This window comes from Molossus molossus, unplaced genomic scaffold (genome assembly GCF_014108415.1).
Source record: "Molossus molossus isolate mMolMol1 unplaced genomic scaffold, mMolMol1.p scaffold_m16_p_8, whole genome shotgun sequence".
NCBI lineage: Eukaryota > Metazoa > Chordata > Mammalia > Chiroptera > Molossidae > Molossus > Molossus molossus.
In genome coordinates, this window is record NW_023425402.1 from 70,765,071 (window position 1) to 70,788,458 (window position 23,388).

Here is a 23,388-nt window from a genome sequence, read left to right on the forward strand (position 1 = left end):
ACAAGATGGTAGAACTCCCACTGCATTAAAAATAATAACTACTGCAAATACTCTTTCCTGAAGAAATAGTAAATGGAAGTTTTTGAAGCTGTAATCAGTACCTTTCACCTCTTGTGTATTATAATTCTACAGAAATAGTTATGTCATTTGTCTATAAAAAAATTTCATGTTATAATAAACAGACAATAGATAATCCAAGTACAATTTTTTAATAAAGATAATTACAAAAGATGAAAAAATCAGCTGAGAAAGGCCAATTACTTCTTTAATAGATCAGTTTTTTGACATAATAACTCACATCAATTTTAAATACTATCACATAAAGCATGGTGGAGAAAAGAAATTTCGCTTCATAATTAGAAACTCACACTAAAACTTGCCTGAACAAAAACAAAAACAAAAAAAGCCATTTTGAAAATAAATACAGTCCATGCCAAAGTAGTATAAAACGAAGCCAGAAGTCTTCAAACAGAAAACATTTTTCTTCCCAATATTTTCTCTTTTTTTCTTTTTTGTCTTCTGAAATTGGAGAGACTGTCAAATTCAAGGGTTGCTGAGCTGTTCTGATTTGGCTCTGTTAAAAGAGGAAATATAAAGTATTTAAAGTGGCAAAATCTCAGTTTAAATATACAGACCCACTGATCAGGTCCTTGCACGCTCATGCCAACAAACACGTAAGCTGAAAATACTGCCTCGAGGGTTTTGGGACTGCCTTAATCTTTCTGGTGGTTTTTTAAATCTTTGCCAAGTTATCCTATAAAGGCTAGCACAAGATTTAAATAAGCTTTCGACAACAAAAATCTCAAGTATGTTTTTTTTAAAAACTGTTATGCTAGCCCAGTGTTTCTTAAACTTATCTATCTCACAACAGTAAAAAATCACGTATACAGAAATAAGCAGTGGAAAACCACTAAGTGCCTATATAAAAATTAATAGCAAAAAAGGTTTCAAATAAATTATGTAAAAAGAATACAAACTGATTTATGTTCAGTTACAATACTAACTAGTACTGGTCTTTGTGACTTTTTAAGGAAAGCTACATAAATGACAGATGAGCAGTTTTGCAGATGACATATAAACTGATGGTTAAGATGGCATATGTTTGTCTTCTGTGCCAACACAGACTAAAATTCAGAGCCTCTCATAGAACTTACTGATGTTCTCAGTCCAGTACTTCTCAAAAGAATACATACCTAAGTAAATGTGTCCAGTATATAAAAATTACTAGATAAGAAATATAATTTACCCTTTGGTATCTGTTTTTTCACCACTATTATCCTTGGATTTATCTTCTTCCTTAACATCTATAAACAAAAATTAGAAGAGATTAAAACCTAATTTGAAATATAAAATGAAATAATTTCAAAATAAAGAACATGTAAAAGTATCCTTACTTAGCATATAAAAAGCTGTCATAATACATAATCTTACTAGTCATGCATGCAATAACTGAATAAGCTTTGTGTTAGGTGTTGTACTAATGCAGAGGTTCACATATCTGTGTAACCTCAGTCTACAGCTGGGTTTGTGAAGAAGTTACAGCTGCATTACTGCGAGGAAGTTAAGCCAAGAGACATGAGCACAGCACTGGCAGTCAGAAAAGGCTATATGAAGAAGTGACATTTGAAAGTTTCCTGAAGAATAGGTTTTGGGTGAAAAAAGGGAGAAGTATCTTGAACAGAGGGAAAACTTAAAAGAACTTTGAAATAAGAAGAAATTGGCAGCCCTTGGTCGGTTTGGCTCAATGGTTAGAGCGTCAGCCCACGGACCAGAGAGTCCTGGGTTCAGTTCCCGCTAAGGGCACGTACCTCGGTTGCAGTTCATCCCTGGACCCTGTTGGGGACATGTGGGTGTCAGCCAGTCAATGTATCTCTCTCACATTGATGTTTCTCTCTCTCTCTCCCCCCCTCCCTCTCTATCTGAAGACAAATGCAAGTATGTCCTCGGGTGAGGATAAAAAAAAAAAGGAAGGAATTGGCAGATTGGTGAGAAGAACTGAAAGACCAATGTTACCGGAGTATTGTCAGAAGGGGGGTTGAATTAGATAAGATGAGCCCAAAGACACAGCAGAGGCTAAATCCTATTGTTTATACCATTAGTTTTTAACACTCATTATAAATACTAAAACTTTAACATTGTCTTTGAAAAAGCAAATAAACCAAAGTTTTGAGGCAATAATCTAATCATCAAGATACAGTGACTTATAAATACGTATTGCTGTTAAGCATGCTACATAGATATTTCAGGGGACTGATCTAATAGCATACAAACATGTGGCAATATGGACATGAATATTTGTTTTGACTTGTGGCTTAATTTTGGATATGTAAACATAAAAGTACAAAAACAAGACTGGGGCCCTGGCCGGTTTGGCTCAGCGGTTAGAGCGTCGGCCTGCGGTCCAGAGAGACCCGGGTTCGGTTCTCGCTAAGGGCATGTACCTCGGTTGCAGTTTGTCCCCGGCCCTGATTGGTCGTGCGGGTGGCAGCCACTCGATGTGTCCCTTTCACGTCGATGTTTCTCTTTCTCTCTCTTCCTCTCTCCCTCCCACTCTACCTGAACAAAAAATGGAGAAAATGTCCTCGGGTGAGGATTAAAAAAACAAAACAAAAAAAAAGACTGGGGAAGGAAGGAAAAAGAATAGCCCTACCTGAGATTTAAAAAAAGTTTTCTATGATAGTATTTCATTTGAAGGTTGAGGGATTTTAACAATTGCAAAGCTCTATAAGAATCTTATTAAAGGAAAAAACTTTTTAAAAAAACACCAATTAATATTAGCAACACAAGTACAGAGGAGATAAAATCTGGAATTAATCTACTACAACAGGTCATTAAGCCAAATCAAAAGGTACTCTCATTTTACCAAAAAAAGAAAGAAAAAAGGAGAGTCAAGACCTACGGACAGTGAGAAAAAAGAAAAATTCTACAGCTAAAGGCCAAGTCCTCCTTTCTTCAATCATAGCTACAATTTCTGCAAGTCAATCGTATAGAGGAGAAGACCGAATCCATCATTGTATTACTGTAACACACTGGAAAGGTAAAATTATAAAATGGTGGAGTACAGTAGCCTAGAGAGGAGTAAATCCAAAAGTAAAAGAACAAAAGAACCCCAGAGCCAGCTTACTTGAATAACTTCAATGTGATAGATAAAAGATAAGGTGCTAGACAACTATTTTCTGAATCCGTTTTCCACGTGCTACCGGGTCAAAATTAACAGGCTAACCTAAACTCATGCCCATTGCCGTTAGCTGTGTAGGGGTATCAGGTAATCATTCAGAAAGTGTACCAAGTGCTGAACATACAGATGTTTAAGACATTGGGTTCCTTAGTCATGAGCAGCTCAATCTAGCAGGGGGATTATGTAAAAATCTGTAATGAGCTACTAAATTATGATGTGTTAAATAAAATGACTGAAGTAAATGACTCAGATAAAAGATCAGAGATTCCCAAAGCTAATCCAATGTCCCAAAGCATGTATTTTCTCAATAGATAAGCTGACAGCATTTCTGAAGTTCAGACATCAGAAAAATAGCATCTCCTCCTCAAGCCAGCTCCAAAATCCCTTCCCATCTTTCCTCAGAGTTTTTATGTTTTCTTCAATTTCTGAAGGAAGTCTATTCTCTGAGCTTTTCCAAAAGAATCAAACTGGTCTAAGGATAATGTAATTTCTTGTGTTTTATACCCAGTAAATACACTTTAGGGAGTTAAAAAGTATCTTAAATTTCAGCTTTGCTCTGTCTTCTCTCTTACCCAATCTGTAGCACAGTGCAATGTTCACTATGTTAAACCCACATCAACCAAGAGAAGGTATTAAGGTTTCCTATATTATAAAAGCAAATGTGACAAATAACATTTATTGAGCTCTAAAATAGTTAAGAGCTAAACACCACTTATATGGAAAAAAAGTCACCTACCTAGCACCCCACACCTCCAGTGACTCCAATGTCTCATAAAAACTGGATTGCAGCTCACTTTTTAAAACTTACAATTTAAAAACACATTTACCAAAAAATAATAAATCTCACCAGCTTTTTTGTCTTCTGTTTCCTTCTTGTCTTCCTCAATTCTAGCTTTCTTTGCTCCTTTCTTATGATCAGCCACATTTCTACGACCTCCTTCTCCTTCATCCTCTGAATCTGAGAATTCTTCATCGCAAGCTATCCGTTTATCTGATGCTCGAACTGATATATAAAGATTTTAAATAAAAGTTTTGACAAAAGTAGTTGTAGGTTTTATCATTGTCACACTGCACTCTTGTACAAATGTACTAACCAGCCACTAAATTTAAAAGTATAGGGTAACAGATACGTAATAATTTTGAGGTTAGAACTGAATGCATGGTTTGCTAAATACTAAAAATTTAGCTTTGATCTAGGAAGAAATAATTTAAAGAAATAGGAAAAACATTTGGGGAATCTCAAAAAAACATTGGAGGAAAAAAAAAAAAGTGTTCTAATAGGAGGTGAGTATGATGTCATTATTTAAACAGTAACTTTTTCGCCCTCGCACGTTTGGCTCAGCACTTAAGAGTGTCGGCCTGCGGACCAAAGGGTCACAGGTTTGATTCCCACCCCAGTCAGGTGAATGCAGGAGGCAAATGGTTCAATGTTTTTCTCCTCCCTGCTCTCTCCCCTTTCATCTCTCAAAAAAATCAGTAGGAAAAAAAATTATCCTCAAGTGAAGTTTAACAACAAAAACAAACCAAATATGTCAACATCTATACCAACAGCATGCTCTTAGGCTATAAATTCTAGCAATCGTATTACATGGAATGAGAGACTATAGAATCAAACAGAAGGTGCTTCAGGTTATTCAACTCACTCAACTTTAAATAAATAGTTTATTTTCCTATTTATTCCTAAATATATATAAGTGGGTAGTTTGTGGAAACTTCTGGTTATAAACAGTTGTTTGTGTGAAAAATAATACAATAATTAATACATAATAACACAAGAATAAACTGTTTCACGTACTTACAACTGTAAACCTACTTTTGCCCACTCTGTATATAGTCACATAAACTAAAATCAACACTTAAATCAGTCTTTAAAACACAAGGAAGTTAAACTTTTTAAGATTAAAGAAAGAGAGACAAAAATAACAATGTGCTAATGAAACCTGACCCACTGTGTTCTTAAGCAACTAAAATCTTCAGTTTGTAGTGTTATTTTAATAAACCAGAAAAATGTAAATGAACACACATCAAGGCAGTATCTTACTAGAAATTCTCTTGTCTGGATCTTCTCCGTCTTCATCTCCACTGTCTTCATGGACAGCATCTTCTGGAATCGCTTGCATTTGGACGCCAGGTGCATGAGGTAACATGCGTAAATTTTCAAATAAACGCTGTCTAAATTACACACACACAGTTAGACAAAAATCATTTTCTTTCAAGTTCCTTTTAAATGTTAAGAGGAAACATTAAGCAAAAATTTCATCTTTTATTTAACTTAACCTATGAATTAAAGTAACAACTTCATTGAGTACTAATAATTTACATATTATGAACCCATTTAATCCTCAAAATTTACAATAGTAGGTACTATTTCACTCCCATATTTCATTAGTAAGAAAATACAAGCACAAAGGCAAATTAACTTGTCAAATGTCAGAGCTAGTGTGGCAAAGAGAACACAAGCCTAGGCTGTCTACGTACTACAACATCTATGAAAATAAACTTTATTTCACTTCCACATAAAACAAGAGAGAATAATATTTATAGTGCCCCTTGCAAATTAAAAACTGATTTTAGCCCTGGCCGGTTTGGCTCAGCGGTTAGAGCGTCGGCCTGCGGTCCCAAGAGACCCGGGTTCGGTTCCCGCTAAGGGCACGTAACTCGGTTGCAGTTTGTCCCCGGCCCTGGTTGGTCATGTGGGTGGCAGCCACTCGATGTGTCCCTTCACATCGATGTTTCTCTCTCTCTGTTCCTCTCTCTCCCTCCCGCTCCATCTGAACAAAAAATGGAAAAATGTCCTCGGGTGAGGGAAAAAAAAACAAAAACTGATTTTAACTGATAAAAAATTAAAATAATTTTGAGCTATGAAGCCCATATATTTTCTATTATGTTTAACTATTAAAGAAATAAATAACCTTAAAGTTTCAAATGCTTTTGAAAAAGACAAAGGAGCTATCTTAGATATAAAGCTAACATGACATACTATACTTGGCCTTCTAAAGGTTCCTAAAGCTATAGCAAATGTTTATCAAAACAATTCACTGATGTCTTACTTTATCTTTTCCATATATTCTGGAGTGTTCTGGTTTGTCATATTTGAAGGACTAATATGCAGTTTGAAGTCTGGTCCAAAATACTCAAAGTAATCATTATATGGCAATTCTATTAAAAGACAATGAAATAAAGTTACATATTAAAAGCTCAGTTTTCACACAAATCCATGCACAAAAATCCAGATTCAACTTCAGAATTATTTCCAAAGAAAATGTTTAAAAGTGAATTCATTAATTGACTGCTGCCCTCCTATCTACATGGTTTTGGAATCTACTCTATCTAATCATTCACCTATCTGTTTCTATGTATTGCCAGTTAACCCAATAAAGATATAATACTTACCATTGGGAATCTCACAATCAAGGGCAACTGCAGTCTCATATGTCCAACAGCGAGCAACGTTACGGATTGTGTATCCACCTCCTCCAAGCATCAGCAATGGTAAATTGAAAGTTTTTACAACTTCTACACATTTAGCATGACCTAAGATAGACAGTTGGGTAATAATAAGTCTGCACTGTTACAATTGGAGAAATTAACATTTTTAAAAGATAACAAATACAAAATTTTAATCAGCCAAAATGGCTTTTCGAAATATTTGTAAAACAAATAATATGTAAAAATTTCAAGAAATTTATAGTCTATTTTTTTTCAAATCAAAACCTTTCACAATGATATACAAAACAAAGTAAGACATTACTGGCTATTTTAGCAAGTATCCCTGATAGAAAAGTCAAATATACAACTATATTAAGATTAAAATATAAATATAACCCATTTTTATTAAACAGGAAGATGTTATGTGATATGAAGATGTTCTGTTCATGTGAGGTTACACAGGGAAAAATAAATCAAATAACAATGAAACATTACACACAATGAAAGGCTATCCAACCAGTAATTTCTTATTACCCAGATACATTAAAAGCCTATTTTTTAAAAATCCTTCAATTATAGAAGCCATGCCTGTTAAAGAATATTTGGAAAAATAAAAAAAAAAGACCTACATAAAACTCCATTATTCAGTTATTTTTTTAAAAATTCTCTGTCAATTCCCTCTGAATTAATTTTTTAAAGTTTAGTGATCTTTCTTCTTATAATTGTATGTTGTGAGCATTCTCATTAAGTATTTTTCAATGTTGAATTATAGGACTCACAACCCAAATTTTATTATTGCTACTAGAAAACATGGCTTTCTTATAATAGACAAAAATTGTTTGGGTGTTTTAAAAAATAAAACAAAAAGCTAACTTACAGACTTCCAAGTAAAGATAGCCTACTATGCAAAGAAATTTACTTATATCTCAAAACCTGATAAAAATGAAGATTGAGATGGAACACAACAGTAACAATAATAAAGGGAGGAAGGAAATGAACAAGAGGTAACTGACTTGAGCAGACTTAGAAATCTGAATAGAGAATGGCACTGAAGAAAGTTTATGATCAAGTTTAAGATTTGGGATTACAAATCTGTTTATATACTTTATACAACTGAAATCCTATCAGCCAGTTAAAATATACAGATTTATTATCATAAAAGTAAAATGCAGCTTACAATTATGAAAGCAACTGCTTTTAAGAATGACAGCATTGAGAACTTTCAAAGCGTTCCTAAGAATAAATTAGGTACATCATTTTTGGAAGATCATATGCATTTTGAGGCAACAGATGGTTATCAACGCATATGAAGTTCAACAATATGAAACTGCTATTACTGGGCCATTGTTAACCTACCAAAAAGAGGGTCAATTAATTTCATATAGTTCAACCTAAAAAGGTAGAATAGATTATACCATAATTCTAATGTTGCCTAGTACAGCAGCAAGTATAACATTAAATAAAATAGCCTTTAATATCTGTACTTAGTTATTTAATTCCATTTGGGACATCAGTCATTCTGGAAAAAGTTCTATTTGAGAATTCTTCACATCTATGAGAGAATTCAAAGCAGAACATCAATTTGTTACCTAAAAATGCATAAGGGGAGCCCTGGCCGGTTTGGCTCAGTGGTTATCGAGTGTCGGCCCGCAGACCAGGGTTGCAGGCTCAATGTCAGTCAAGAGCTCATAAATGAGTTGCGGTTCAGTCCCTGGCCCTGGTCCCTGGTCGAGGTCGTGTGGGAGGCGACCAGTGGATGTGTTTCTCTCACATAAAATTTTTTTTTTTTGGTACGTGTATGTGCCCCTAGAGGGAACTGAATCCGGGACTCTCTGGTCGGCAAGCCAACGCTCTAACCACTGAGCCACCGGCCAGGGCGCTCACATCGATGTTTTTCTCCCAGACCCTCCCTCCCACTCTATCAGAAGATAAATGAAATAATATTCTCAGGTGAGGATTTTAAAAAAAATTTCACAAGGGGAACAACTCCAAAATTATGTACAATATCCACAACAAATCACTCCTGATACATACATAGTAAGTTTTAAGTACGCATTAAGTAAAATTTCAGATTTATTCTTATTCCTTAGAAGTTTGTTCCATAACAGCAATTTTTAAACTTTGGTCTGGACTTCTATCATATGCTGATTTCAATACTTGATCAAATTTAAGAGTTGAAATTAACATCATCCCCTAATCTCCCACATAACTATCCTCAGGAAGCCACTTGAAAATGTGCTCCACCAAAATGTGAGACAAATTTAAGGGGAAGACAGAGGAAACAGTAATCAGGAGAGCCAATACAACAGAGAAACAAAGAACAGCTTACTTTCTATCAGGTCTAGAGAGGGCACTCATCCAATTAGGACCAGATCAGAGGCTGGTCTTCAAGAAGGTTCAATTGATAAGATATCTGACACATCTGAACATATGAAGCTATTTAGACACTAGTTATTTAGCAATGCATAAAGAGAAAATAAAGCAAATAAAATTGGACAGAAAAAACAAGTTATACAATGAAGAAAAATTTATAGGCTGAAATGTACTTTAATGTTATTGATGATGCTGTGAATAGTGAATACTACACCCAAGTTCCGTTATAAATACCAAAATTAAATGGTAAACATGGGTGTGTGCATACTGGGGATAAAGTGGTGAAAAGTAACTAAATCCCTCTTCTTTCAAAATAGGAAGTTCATATACAAGGTTAAAATGAAAAATTAAAAGTAGCAAAGTTTGCATGTTATTTAGGGAAAGATACACACACCAAAAGAATCAACCAAAAATGCTGAAAATAGCTACCCTGGTTGAGACTGTAACAAATCCTACCTATAAAACTATTCATGTATGTATACATAAACTTGATAAAACAAAAGACCTAAACAAGACCTTACTGAAACAAGATCTATTGTACTTATACAAATCAATTCCAAATACATACATACATAATTTTCTAGGACTATCACCCTTTAAATTAATTACCTTTGACTGTCAGATTGAAGCAACCAAGTCTATCACCAGATAGTGAGTCTGCACCACACTGTAAGACCACAGCACTCGGTTGATACATCTCCATCACTTTGGAGATAATCTATGTATAAGATATCAAATGTTATTATCTCTAAAAAGATTTTCAAACTCAAAATAAATTTGAAAATAATGATACTTACAGGCTTAAATATCTGTCCATATGATTCATCATCTATACCATCTCTCATTGGAAAATTGACAGCATAGTATTTGCCTTTTCCTGCACCAATATCCTAAAAATACAGTTAAATAGAGAATATTTCATAATAAAAAATTTGACAGATTTTTTAAATTAAAATATTTTTAAGAGATTAAAAGAACAGGCAACAAAAAAACAATTCTGAATTCACCGTGTACAGTAAACTGAGAAAGGAAATAATACAGAATAGAATAAGGGGATTATTTTAACATTTACAGACTACTTATAAAACTGAAAAGAACCAATTTCAAGTAAACTATAATGATTATTTGGAGGAATTTAACATAAACAGTTAAAGGCAATATGAAGTTATACTTACAGTAACCCCCCAAAAAATCATGATAAACAGAATGTGTAAAAAATTGTATGAGTAAAACTATAGAAAATATACTCTGAGCCCAAGAACACTGCGGGACAACTGTCTCTATAATGTAGAATCCTTCTTATGGCTCACAATCTGGCATGAGTTTACTTATGAAGCAAGAAAAGCCCAGACTTTCTTGAAATTTTTATAGTTTCAGACTACAGCATCAAAATGTATTCTTCAATTGGGCTTGAAATAAAATATTTTCTACTTGTTGAATAAGTACCACTCTAGGTACTTAATACCTCCCAAAAGCAAAGGAGAGAAGTTGATGGCTAGGTTCCAGCTATATACACACCCAACACAGTACACTATATATAACATATACCTGTGTATGTAATGCATGTGTGTGTGTGTATATATATACATATATGTATCTATGTGTGTGTATATGGATATATACATTTTATAGGGATATATTCCTAGGAGAGATGGGATATGAGAAATTTCTACAAAATAGTGCTTTAACATCAAAGGATTGGGGGTAAGTGATTCTTGTGTTTTAAATTATGTCTCAATAAATATGAATCTTTAGGATTATTAACACTTATGTAAGTTCTTCCCTTATCTCTGGAGTGATCTTAGCTTGAAATTATTTTTTAAAAAGCATATTTTATCCTTCAATATTAGAGTGATTATGACCCAACTTTTGATAAAAAAAAAAAAGATTACACCCACCATGGTAATTTTAAATCTGAAATTTTTTTTTTTTTTTTTTTATCCTCACCCGAGGACATTTTTCCATTTTTTGTTCAGATAGAGTGGGAGGGAGAGAGAGAAACATCGATGTGAAGGGACACATCGAGTGGCTGCCACCCGCATGACCAACCAGGGCCGGGGACAAACTGCAACCAAGGTACATGCCCTTAGCGAGAACCGAACCCGGGTCTCTCTGTACCGCAGGCCGACGCTCTAACCGCTGAGCCAAACCGGCCAGGGCTTAAATCTGAATTTTTATATGCAACTAAATACAAACTACACAAATGTAGATAAACTAAAGTATTGTGAATCCCTAGACTCCTGCACTAAAAACACTTTTGAAATATACTCTGACACTAAGCACAGTAAGTTGATCGATCAGCAGTTATCACTCTAGACTGGCAACTCAGAGCTGCTGTCCCTTTCATTTCTTTCTTCACAACTGCTACTTTATTCTTCTACCTAGACACTACTAACTAATAAATGCAAGCAGGGTTTTAACAATGATCTAAGTTCAGAGTAGCCTTCTTTTCTGATTTACAATGAAATGTCAGGTAGAGAAGGGAATGTTCATTAAAAGAACATCCAAAGGTACACTTAAGTTTCACAAAAAGCCAAATACACTTCACATATAATGTTAACTATTGATTTTACTTTTCTTACAAAATTTTGGAAATACCTGTATTATACTCAAAAGGAAATATGATGGTTTTTCATATAGTGACTATAAAATCCTAGTTAGGAAGAGATGTTCATTCTCAAATCTTTTTAAAATATGCATGCATTCTCCAACAATTTCAAATAATCATAAAAATACTGTCAAAAATGAAAACAGAGACCTCCATTTGTTATTTCTTAGATTAATTAGGATTATATTACAGATTATATTACAAAGACGCTATCCTTCCTTAAGCTTAAAGCTGAGAAGCTTTGCTTAATTTCTACTGGGATGCAATGACTGGAGACAAATGAATTCTACTGGTTTAGAGTAGTGGTTCTCAAATCTTAGTGCACAGAACAACCCAGTTACCGGACCTGAAAATATGTGCTCCTAACAAGTTCCCAGTGGATGCTTATTTTGCTACTTTAAGGATCATACTTTGAGAACCACTGGTCTATTAAATAAGACCAAGTGGGGAAAGGCATCGAGGAACTGAAAATATAAATTTGTTTTTTTTAAAAGCCACATAATTTAAAATGAAATAAATTAAACTACTGACCTCCTACTCATTTCTTAAAAACAAAAAACAAAAAAACTCACCATCACAACCATTACTTAAAAAGCATCAACTGTGGTGAAATAATGAAAAATTACAAATTTGAAGAGTAAAGTCACGTAAAACCTTTGTTTGCTAAATAAACTATAATGACATATCAATTTGAAAAATAACTTTAACAAAATAGTTAGGAATTAATATTGAATGGTACACTAAAAGAAATCACTCATATAATCCAGGATGAATTAAAAACAGCTGTTTACATTTCTGAATTAAACCGCATCATCATGTGGTTTGGTTAAAAAGAAACAAAACACGACAACAAAAAACTATAGTGAAGCAAAAAAAGTTCAAGAACTTTGTAGAAACAGGATTTGACTAGTGGTTTTAACATTCATGAAACACAAGAGTACCAAATGAAAGAAGTTAACAGATACATAATAGAAATAAATGTACTTGATGTAATACGTAGGCAGAACAAACTATGGTATTTTCTCTCCCTAAAAGGTATCACTAAAAATTTCAGAAAACTAAGAAAAAGACCTATTAAATCAAGACCAATCATAAAAGGACGGCAGTACAAGAACCTAAAAAAGACTTAAGTCAATTATTTTATTCTTGCAATCTTTCTAATCAGTAAAGGCTACCAATAAGTAGGTATTGAAGATTCAAAATGAACATCAATAAAACAGCTTCATGCTTTATCCATACTCAAAAATATTTCTTTAAAAAAAATAGTTGAGCAAAAGAAAGTTAAGTTCTCATTCAAATTTTGCTTATAGTAAGCAAAACTGAATTCTAGCACATTATAGCATATAAAATGACTCAATTCTGCATAGAAGCTTCAAATTAGTGACTAAGGAAAAATATTACTTCAGGTACAGGATTACTAGCCTCCTAGGTTAATCTCATATTTATACAGAAACAATTCAGTCTTACTCTCAAGTCTCCTGTTCCAGGAAAGTATTCCCCGTATTTATGGAATGATACAGTCATTACACGATCTGTCGTATAAAAAGCTTCTTCAACACCATCACCATGATGGATATCAATATCAATATATAAGACTCTCTGATGATACCTGAAAAGAAAGCCGTAACTAAGTTATTTAATTACCCTGGAATTATAAACCTATTTTGAGCTCTTAAATTCTAGAATGCTTATTCTCCGTTCTTACTTTATTTCTAGCCTAAGAGACCATTCAAACATCTGAATTTACCATTTGAGCCTCAGACCTTTAAATCTTCCCTTTAGGCCCAATCTAGGTGAAAAAATGTACTTGCTATGAAAGCTGTCCTATTTTATGTGCTTCAAAAACACAGAGCGTGGGAGCAGGGAGAGGAGTTAGTGGGAGAAAAAAGGAGGCCCACCTGTAATACTTTCAACAATAAAGATGAATAAAAAAACATAGTAAGTACACATTTCTTTATATTAACAACTGAAGATTATACCATATTTAAGACTGCAAATTTAAAACATCTCTCTAATAAATATTCAATCTTATAAAATAGGGTTTGGCAATCTATGGGCCATAGTCCAAATTTGGCCAATGGACTTTTTATCTTTACCACTGAGAGTATTAGAGATGCCCCACCCCAGGCTTTCACCACCCTATTGTCTATGTCCATGGGTAATACACATATGCATATAAATGCTTTGGTTAATCTCCCTGCCCCCCACCGTTCTCTCTGAGTTTGTCAGTCTGTCCCATGTTTCCATGCCTCTGGTTCTATTTTACTTATGAGTTTATTTTGTTCATTAGATTCCACATATAGTGAGATCATGTGATACTTGTCTTTCTCTGACTGGCTTATTTCTATATAACTTTTGAGATGATTAAAAAATAAAATCAAAACAAGAATACTCTGTATATGTGATGAATAGATGATACTAAAATGCCAATGTCCAAAAATAAAATGTTACTGAAACATGACCATGCTCATTTGTTTATGTGCTGTCTACGGCTTCTTCTGTGCTTCGACTGCACAGAGTTGTCATGACAGAAAACACATGTGGTATTATCATTTCACAGTGCTGCTTGGAGCACTACAAATCAGTAATGCAGTTATAACTCAAATGCATTTTAAGTGTCAAACAGGTCCGGCTGGTGTGGCTCACTGGTTGAGCATCAACCCATGCACCAAGAGGTCGCCGGTTCAATGCTTAATCAGGACACATGCCCATGTTATGGGCCCGATCCCCAGTGGGGGACATGCAGAAAGCGGCCAATCAATGTTCTCTCTCATTGATGTTTTTCTCTCTCTACCTCTCCCTTCCTCTCTCTCTAAAAGTCAGGAAAGAGTCCGGCTGGTGTGCCTCAGTGGTTGAGCACTGACCCATGCACCAAGAGGTCGCCGGTTCAATTCCCACTCAGGATGCCCAGGTTGTGGGCCTGATCCCCAATGGGGGACATGCAGGAGGCAGCCAATCGATGTTCTCTCTCATCGATGTTTCTCTCTTTCTCTAAAATCAATAAAGGAAAAAAAACTGAGCCACATGGTATCACAAACCGCCACATCTTATTACCAGTGCATACCCGTGTTAATACAAGTAAAAAGGAAAGTAAACTTCAAATGTTATCTTAAGGCAAAGTGAAGTGAAGATTATCACTGAACTAGATGGTAGAACACTGAATTTATTTTACAATGATACCACAGATGTGTTAAAAGAATACAATACAGTGCATTGGTGAATGTCAACCCATACACCAAGAAGTTGCCGGTTTGATTCCCGGTCAGGGCACATGCCCAAGTTGTGGGCCAAATCTCCAGTGGGGGGCATGCCAATCGATGTTCTCTCTCATCAATGTTTCTATCTCTCTCTCCCTAAAAATCAAAACAGAAAAATTAAAACAAACAAAAAAATAATACAATATAGCCCTGGCCGGTTTGGCTCAGTGGTGAGAGGGTTGGCCCATGGACCAAAGAGGTGTGGGTTCAATTCCGGTCAAGGGTACATACATTGGTTGTGGTTCAATCCCCAGCCCTGGTCGGGTTATGCAGGAGGCAACCAATAGATGTTTCTCTCTCTCTCTCCCCCACTCTATCCGAAGATAAATGAAAAAATCTCCTTGGGTGAGGATAAAAAAAAAAACAATACAATATAAACTGACATTACCAGATTAAGTACTCATAAGAATATTCTTTTAAAAAAATTTTTTTATTTACTGATTCTGAGAGAGAGCAAAAGGAAGAGAACGAGAAAGAGAGTGAAAGAGACAGAAAGATCGATTTATTTTTCCACTTATTTATGCATTCATTGAATGATTCCTGCATGTGCCCTGACCAGGGATTGAACCTGCAACTTCAGTGTACTGGGACAACGCTCTGATCAACTGAGCTATGCAGCCAGGGCAAAAATATTCTTTACTCACAAAAAAGCAATACTCAGAAAACTTAGAAAATAAAAAACAGAGCGTCTCAACATAGCAGAATTTATTCATAAAAATAAAGCTGTGAGTGAGCAAAAAGTTTCTGAGTGGCTTCACAACCTGTTTAAACAAGTCAAATTAAACCATGTATATTTGCACCAATTTAAGAAATGTGTCCAGAGAAGTACGGTTAAAATTGTTTATGATTATTAACATGTGAGCAAGAGCTACTGCTCAGAGATAAAGACATGAAACCAACATCAATAGTGACTTAAAAACAAGGCACAGATTTCAAGCGGTTTTCCTGGGCTCTTGATTAGTCTACTGACACTACCCAACTGTTTATTTGAGGAGTCAACACCAAACTTTTAAGTGACTGAAAAATTGGCCTCTATATTATACATGGAATAACTACAAGTAACACATTCAAATGTGAAAAAACTAACACTACAATTTGAAGTGGTTCTGCTAAGACTTGTTATGGATGATGGTAAAAAAAAAAATCTAACTTTTTGTAACTCCAAATTCACATGTAACTTTATAGATATCTCTCTCAAGCTCTTGTCAAGGATAACAACAACCATTCTTAGAGAACAGAGAGTCCCATTCTATGGAAGCTAGGCAGTTATCTCTATTTAATTCAATAGGCAACCAAATTTTCTTTACATAGGTTTCAAATATTTGCCATCAAAAGTTAAAACTTACAAGATGTAAGTTAGAACATAAATTTCCAAGGTCAATGTCAAACTACTTCTAATATTTTTTTAAAGGGTATCTTATGGGAGCTTTAGACATTTATATTCATTTCTCATTCGTAACAATGCAACGGTTGGACAAATTTCCTATTTCTACAATGGTCCATAATAAATCCCTTCAAGATTCACCATTAACTGTTTTCAACATGTTTACCTTTGACGTTGTTTTAAAAAGCCATAGATTTTATTGTTTTAAAATATTTTTCATAGGAAAAATATCAACCCAAATTAACTTACTTTAGTAATTCAAGGATGGCAAGCACAATGTCATTAACATAACAGAATCCTGATGCTTCTGATTTCTTAGCATGATGTAATCCTCCTGCCCAATTAACAGCCATATCAGTTTGTTGTCGGTTTAACTTCACAGCCCCAGCTAAGAAACAAGACGAGATAAGACTTTTAAAATGTTTAAAATTAAAAATGAGCATATCTAGAAAAAGCCACGGGTAAGTCAAGAGTTTAAAAATCATAAAAGGTAAGAGTCACTGTTCAGGGCTCTAACAGTTAGCAGTTTCTCATTAGGTAAATAAGTATTTTCCTACAGTGGTAGTCTGATTATATTAAGAGCATATATGGAAAGTGGTAGTAACAAATGGTAGCTAAAGGAACACAATGGTAGCTAGAAAAAAGGAAAGAAAAAGAAGTTAATAATGGTAATAAGAAACTAAAAAGTAAAAAAAAATCTGGGGTCATTATGATCATAAAACATGGGGGGTGGGAGGGGTGGCTTTTGCTTTAAACAAATAACCCAAAAAGTACATACTAAGTTTAAATCAACTTTAAGTCTGACTGAATCAGGACACTTACCAACTGAGCCACCAGTTGAGAGCTGACAAAACTCAAAGAGTCCATCAAACACTGGACAATCTTCTCCAACATTAACTGTGAAAGATGGATTTCATTAATTTCAATCCATTCTAAAAGCCTTTTCTCACAAAAACATTTCCTATAAATACTTTATGTGATGCAACTATAAAACATACACACATCATTGTAGTAACCTAAAGTTTGAATATGAAAATGTAATTTATCATTTTATCTAATATAAAGCTTTATATGTGAACCACCACCACCAAATCTTATCAGAATTATTTGTGGACTATCTCTGCTCTATTAACAAGAAATCAATATCTATCAAAATAAAAAAAAGTATTTGCTTTTATTACATTAAAACATGAACTTAAATCTTCTAGACATCTCTCAAATAAACAATAAATTAATCAAAATCCTAAAAAGTTTAAGTAACGTCAATTGCTTTATGATTTACTTAAAAAAAAAACTCCTACATACACAGAACATCTTAGTGAGTACTAAAAAGAAGTAACAGCTGGATGCCTATGCCCATGATTAACTGTAACCTTGAAAAATGATCAGAATTAACTAGGTTCATGACAGTCAAGATAGGAGGGGAACTTTAAGGCATAAGGAAACCAAACTAGAGATACATGAAAGTTCAGGACATATTTAATATTTGTTCCTTAGTACTAAGAGAATAAAAGGGACAAAGATGTGTATGTACAACACATTCTCAGACTCTCCCCACCCCCCCAAATTATAAACTTCTCAATAAGGGTATTTTATATATATCTTTGTACACCCTTAATTTATTAGCACCATAATGAATAAATTACAGTTTCTTACTGCTCAGATATCATAATCTCAATATAACTCAGTATTATATAAGTTTTAAATCAGTCTTGTTAATTTGTTTGCCCTAGGGCTACTCATGACTTCTTAATCTAAACCTGAATGTCTATTAAAAAGAGATAATACTTATTTACATTATAGCATTTTACTGAATAAAACATACAATAGAAATGTATATAAAATTCTGTAAGATTTTCCCCAGCTGCACTCAATTTAGCATTACTAAAATAGTTCATTTAAAAAAATAATCCCCGAAGTCCATCAATAACAGTGACAAGAATGTAATCCAGTATCAAGTTTTAAAAGACACTGTTCCAATAATTTTAGGATAACACTTTGCATTCTACCTTCAAGCCAACTAACCTGTAATATTTTTATCTATAAAAGAGAACATTATGTAGAAGAAAATGAAAAGCTTCATTAATATAACAACACAGGGAAGTAACAGAGCACATTTATTAACAGTCAAGATTAACTAAACCACACAAATAGAACACAAGAGGTATAATATACACCAGATTAAGGGCAGAGTATAATCATTTTTATTTTTTAAAGCAAGGGAGGGAGGTCTCCCTACTAACAGCCATTATCCCAAAGTTAACATGGCACCAAATCAAAGAGTAGGTGAATGTCCAAGTAGCTCTTTGGCAATTAAATAGGCTCCAGAAGGTTGTTTTTTAAAAGGAGCTTTAATACTTTTACATTGACATTTCAAGTCAATAAATAATTAAAACAGTATTTCAGATTAGGAAAATATAATTATAAACTTCTAAAAATACTCATTTATACTTATCAGTATTACTATATACTTCCAATGTAGAAACGTACATCTCTGCATCTGCTTACTATACTCAGACATGTTATCTGGTCTTATTGAACGTAGAAATTTGATGTACTCATCACTGTGGTACTTTGTCATTTCTTCAGCAGTGGCTTTATGGGGCCTCTGTGAAGAAAAATAAATATTATAATTGTGGAATTACAACTGGTTATTACCAGAGTTATCAAATACAAAGTACACAATTTCCTCTGATAGTCCTCTCAAAACAACTAGATCTTCCAGAACAAAATAAATTCCAAGCTAATTTAAATTTATACATGCAGATTTTAGGAAAACAATCAATTAAAAAACTAATTTATACTCCTTTAAAAGCATTAGATAAGTCTAACACAAACTATGATTTAATCACTCCTTTTATTTTAGTGGAAATGGGTCAGCCCTTATAAATCAAATCCACATTCATAAATGCTACTTTTTTTTTCCATCATAAACATGCTCTGTATCCACCGATTTTATCAATGACCTTCCAGAATGAGACTCCTTCTCCATTATATGTCTTTGTTCACAGTCTCTCTTCCTTTTCCTTTGTCCAGCCAAATCATCATTATGAAGAACTGTTTCATTTATGACATACTTCCTCCACAAGACTTTCTGATGGAAACTCTTATCCAACTCTTCCTCTTCTCTAAATGTCTATATCTGAAGAAAATAACTCACACAATGCCCTAATACTGTTAACTGCTTCTCCAAATAAAATCATTATCTTGTATCTGTTTATAAATACTCTCAGCTTTATTTTTAAAAAAAACAACATTTAAGGCAGCTTTTGTATCTTATGTTATTTTGTATTCTCTTGTCCACCAACAGTGTTCATACACCAATAAATATTTGTAGAATTAATTTATCTGTAATTCTTTTGTAACAGTCCCAAATCAACTCTTAGCAGTATAGACAGATCAACAAGGATCATAACAAAAATATTTAGTATGCTAAATGGTGTTGCTCTCCAGAAATGTAAAAACCTGGGGTAGCGGAAACTGTTTTAAAATGTTGAAGGAAGAGAGAAAAAAGAGACTACAGGTCAGCACTCAGTTTTCTCTGAATAAAACAAAATGAGAAGTTTCCATTTTCTTCCAGACATTTTCATCTGCCAAATGCCCTCCACCAAGGGGAATAATTAAGGAAAATAATAAAGTTTCATAGTAGTTAAAAAAACAAAACAAAACAGTGCTGAGTGTTTATCAAAGGGTATACTCACATATATTTCCATTTTTCTATATAAGCCATAATTTAGCAGCAAGTTATGGGTCATGCGGATTCTATGAGGTTTCATAGGATGGCCTTGTCCATAGTAATAATTTCCAATATCCCCTAAAGCAGAAAAGAGACAAAATGAACAATACAAACAACAGAATTTCATGAACTATGTAAATTTGTGTACATTCATCATTAAGAAAGCATTTACCACCTAAACAAGGTTTAAATTCTTAAATAAGGATATTATAATTTGCAACTTTCAAACTCAAAACCAAGATACTATTATGCACACTTTTATATGTTGACAACTCCATTAATACATTATTTATAGGTTAAAGCAAGCAAGTTTTTCTGATTTACAATGTAATCAAGTTTCTCTTTTAGGATTAGCCCAAATGAAATATACTTTACTCACTTACATAGTTTCTGTTCTTTAAAGTGATACCTGTTTTTAGTACTTGTTGGTAAATTCAAATGCGTAAGGTAAACTCTGGTATAATTTTAAGTTTATAGCACATACATAATCCTTCTTGGATGACTTACTGGTATCCCAGAAATCTCACATAGTTGTTAGTATTATGGGAAACTAAAATGGTTTATACATCTGTAAGGGAAATTTTGGTAACTGAAATCTGGATCCTAAACAAAAGTTTGCTCTGATGATATGACATTTTTCAAGGTACTAAAGGTATTCTGTCTTTCTTAAAAGTATTTTTTTTCTTTATTGCTTTGAGAGTGAGGGGGGGGGGAGAGAAAGAGAGAGAGAGAGAGAGAGAGAGAGATTGACGAGAGAGAACATCGATTGGCCGCCTCCTGCATGCCCCCCACTGGGGACTGGGCCCTCAACCTGGGCATGTACCCTGCCTGGAACTCGAACCAGCGATCTCTTGGTGCACTGGTCGATGCTCAACCAGTGAGCCACACCGGCCAGGCTAAAGGTATTCTGTCTTACTCTTTACCACTGAAGTTACAATTCCTAGCCTATCTTTTTATGATAACTTAAAATTTGTATACAAGATTTATTTTAAAATAAACACTAAAATCACATATTCATCTAAAAAATTTCGATGAAATCAATACTTTTAGGTAAAGCACTAGTGTTTCTGTAATGAAGTTTTAAGCAAACCTCTTAAATATATATACTATTTTTTTCTAATGTAATGGGCATTTTTTACAATAGCCTTTATTAGAAACTACTTTTAGTAGTAATTCTAGTCTTTAAAACAATGCCAAGTTTTTGTTAGGACAGCCAACCTGATTTTAATGGCTTGAAGTCATTCATTTCAGCATGGGTTTACTTAATAAAAGCTAAGAATAAACAATGTCATTTACTCACTTTCAGGATCAACACATCTTTCAAAATCCTGCCTAAACACATATCTATTTTGTTTAGTGGAAACTGAGAACTCAAAAGACTTGTTTCTCTCTTTCATATAGTTGATAATAGTCTAGTATGAACGTTCAGTTTTATTAACATACTTGTTTCTAATAATAATACTACTTGATTTTGTTGATATGACACCTCTAATTTACTTAGCCCTTCATTTTCAAAACAAGCTCTCTTCTGAAAACAATTCATATATACATTGTCATAAGGAAAGCCACCTTTTGCAATGAAGGTGCCAGCAACAAAGCTAAGACAATATAAACAAATACAAAGCAGGGCTATGGGGATGTGACATGCCTCTGCATTTATCACAATGCAGAGGCTACAAATACAGGAAACAATATGCCTTCCAAGGAAAGATCTCCTGTGAAGGTCTGGTCTACATAGTGGCAGCACATAACAGTTCCTTGAAAGCAGTCTGATCCCAATAAATTCTTAGATATGGAAAGCCCACTAGTGTTACAAAGTATCAGGTATACCAGTTAATGCAAGAAAGGTATTTCTACATTACCATCACTATTAATGAAGACCACAAGAAAAGAATAAAGAAACTCTAGTCTTGCCCAGCCAGTGTGGCTCAGTGGTTGAGCATCAACCCATGCACCAAGAGGTCACTGGTTCGATTCCGGGTCAGAGCACATGCCCAGGTTGTGAGCCAAATCCCCAGTAGGGGGGCATGCAGGAGGCAGCCAAATGTCGTTCTCTCTCATTGATGTTTATATCAATAAAGAAAAATAATTAAGAAACTCTAGTCTTCACTAACTTCCCACCTGCCTCTGTAAGAATTACAAAGATGAAATGTGCTATATTTTAAGATCAAATACTCTGGTGATGGACATACTGAAAATTCAAAGAAAAGCCACCAATAATCTAATAATGGGAAAGGCCCCAATAATCTGTATAGGAGGGACAGTACAGTTGCAATTTCTCAGCAAGCACTGAAAAAAAATAATGATGACAGCAGTAATTAGCACTTATTTATTTATTTAATTTATTTTTAAATCCTCACCCGAGGACAAGCTTATTAATTTTAGAGAGAGGGAGGAAGAGGGAGCGGTGGGAGGCAGGGAAAGAGAGATAAAATAAAACATCAATTCGAGAAACATTGATTGGTTGTCTTCCCCTATGTGCCCCGATGGGGGATTGAACCCACAACCTAGATATATGCCCTGACTGGGAATCAAACCTGAAATCTTTTGGTGCATGTGACAACACCCAACCAAACCAAGCCACACCAACCTGGGCAGTAATTAGCATTTATTGAGTGCCTACTAGGAGGCAATATTCTACGTACTTCACATGTACTATCTGTTAATATTCTCAACCCTCTGATGTGGTAATTATCATCACTGTTCCTATCTTATAATAGTGAAAACGGGGAGATGCAGACAAACCAAGTAATAACTGCGAAGTCATAAAGCTAGCAAGATTCAAGCTAGCAAGAGGAGCAAGATTCAAACTTAGGCAGGGCAACTCAACCAATAGTAATAGCTACTGGAAGTGCAATGACGCAGTCACTAGAAAGAAATGGTAGGGAGAAACCTAACTCAAAAAGGTCATATGTAGGATACGGTATTTTAATAAGAAACTAACTTACTCTGTCACCAACAGGGTCCTCAAATGATGATGTACATAGCTTTAAATAACAACTAACAGGCTCTATTCCCACCAAGAATACATACACTAAATGACACGACATGTCCACAAAGACAGCCAAGCAACAGATCATTGCTATTTGCTTTTTTAAGAACTATTCTGAAATGTAAGGGGTTTAACCATCTCCAACTTTTTCCTGTTTAATCCCACACCTCAAAATTCTTTAGATGGCTGCTTTGTAGCCGGTTCACTTATTTGGTTTTAAAAAATCTTTATTGTTAAGAGTATTGTCCCCCCTTTTCACTCCCCTCCAGTTCCCACCCCAACTTAGGCCTTTACCACTCTATTGTCTGTGCCCATGGGCAGTGCATATATGCATATAAATTATCTGGTTAATCTCTTCCTGCCCCCGCCCCTTTGAGATTAGTTTGTTCCTTATTTCCAGGCCCCTGGTTTTATTTTATTCATCAGTTCAT

At 34.4% G+C, this 23,388-nt stretch overlaps 1 protein-coding gene across 1 annotated transcript in view; it reads right to left on the reverse strand.

The window, feature by feature from the left end:
* Nucleotides 1-239: 239 nt before the first annotated feature.
* HDAC2 (histone deacetylase 2) overlaps nt 240-23,388 on the reverse strand; it is a 35,641-nt gene continuing 12,492 nt past the window's right edge. The window contains exons 2-14 of the mRNA XM_036249003.1: nt 19,931-20,043; nt 18,720-18,837; nt 17,052-17,126; nt 16,479-16,617; nt 13,056-13,197; nt 9,778-9,870; nt 9,590-9,698; nt 6,572-6,712; nt 6,229-6,337; nt 5,220-5,350; nt 4,026-4,181; nt 1,247-1,304; nt 240-574 (exon numbers count right to left, since the gene is read on the reverse strand). Coding sequence (XP_036104896.1) covers nt 544-574; nt 1,247-1,304; nt 4,026-4,181; nt 5,220-5,350; nt 6,229-6,337; nt 6,572-6,712; nt 9,590-9,698; nt 9,778-9,870; nt 13,056-13,197; nt 16,479-16,617; nt 17,052-17,126; nt 18,720-18,837; nt 19,931-20,043 — 1,415 coding nt within the window. The 3' untranslated portion in view covers nt 240-543. The remainder of the gene's footprint in view (nt 575-1,246; nt 1,305-4,025; nt 4,182-5,219; nt 5,351-6,228; nt 6,338-6,571; nt 6,713-9,589; nt 9,699-9,777; nt 9,871-13,055; nt 13,198-16,478; nt 16,618-17,051; nt 17,127-18,719; nt 18,838-19,930; nt 20,044-23,388) is intronic.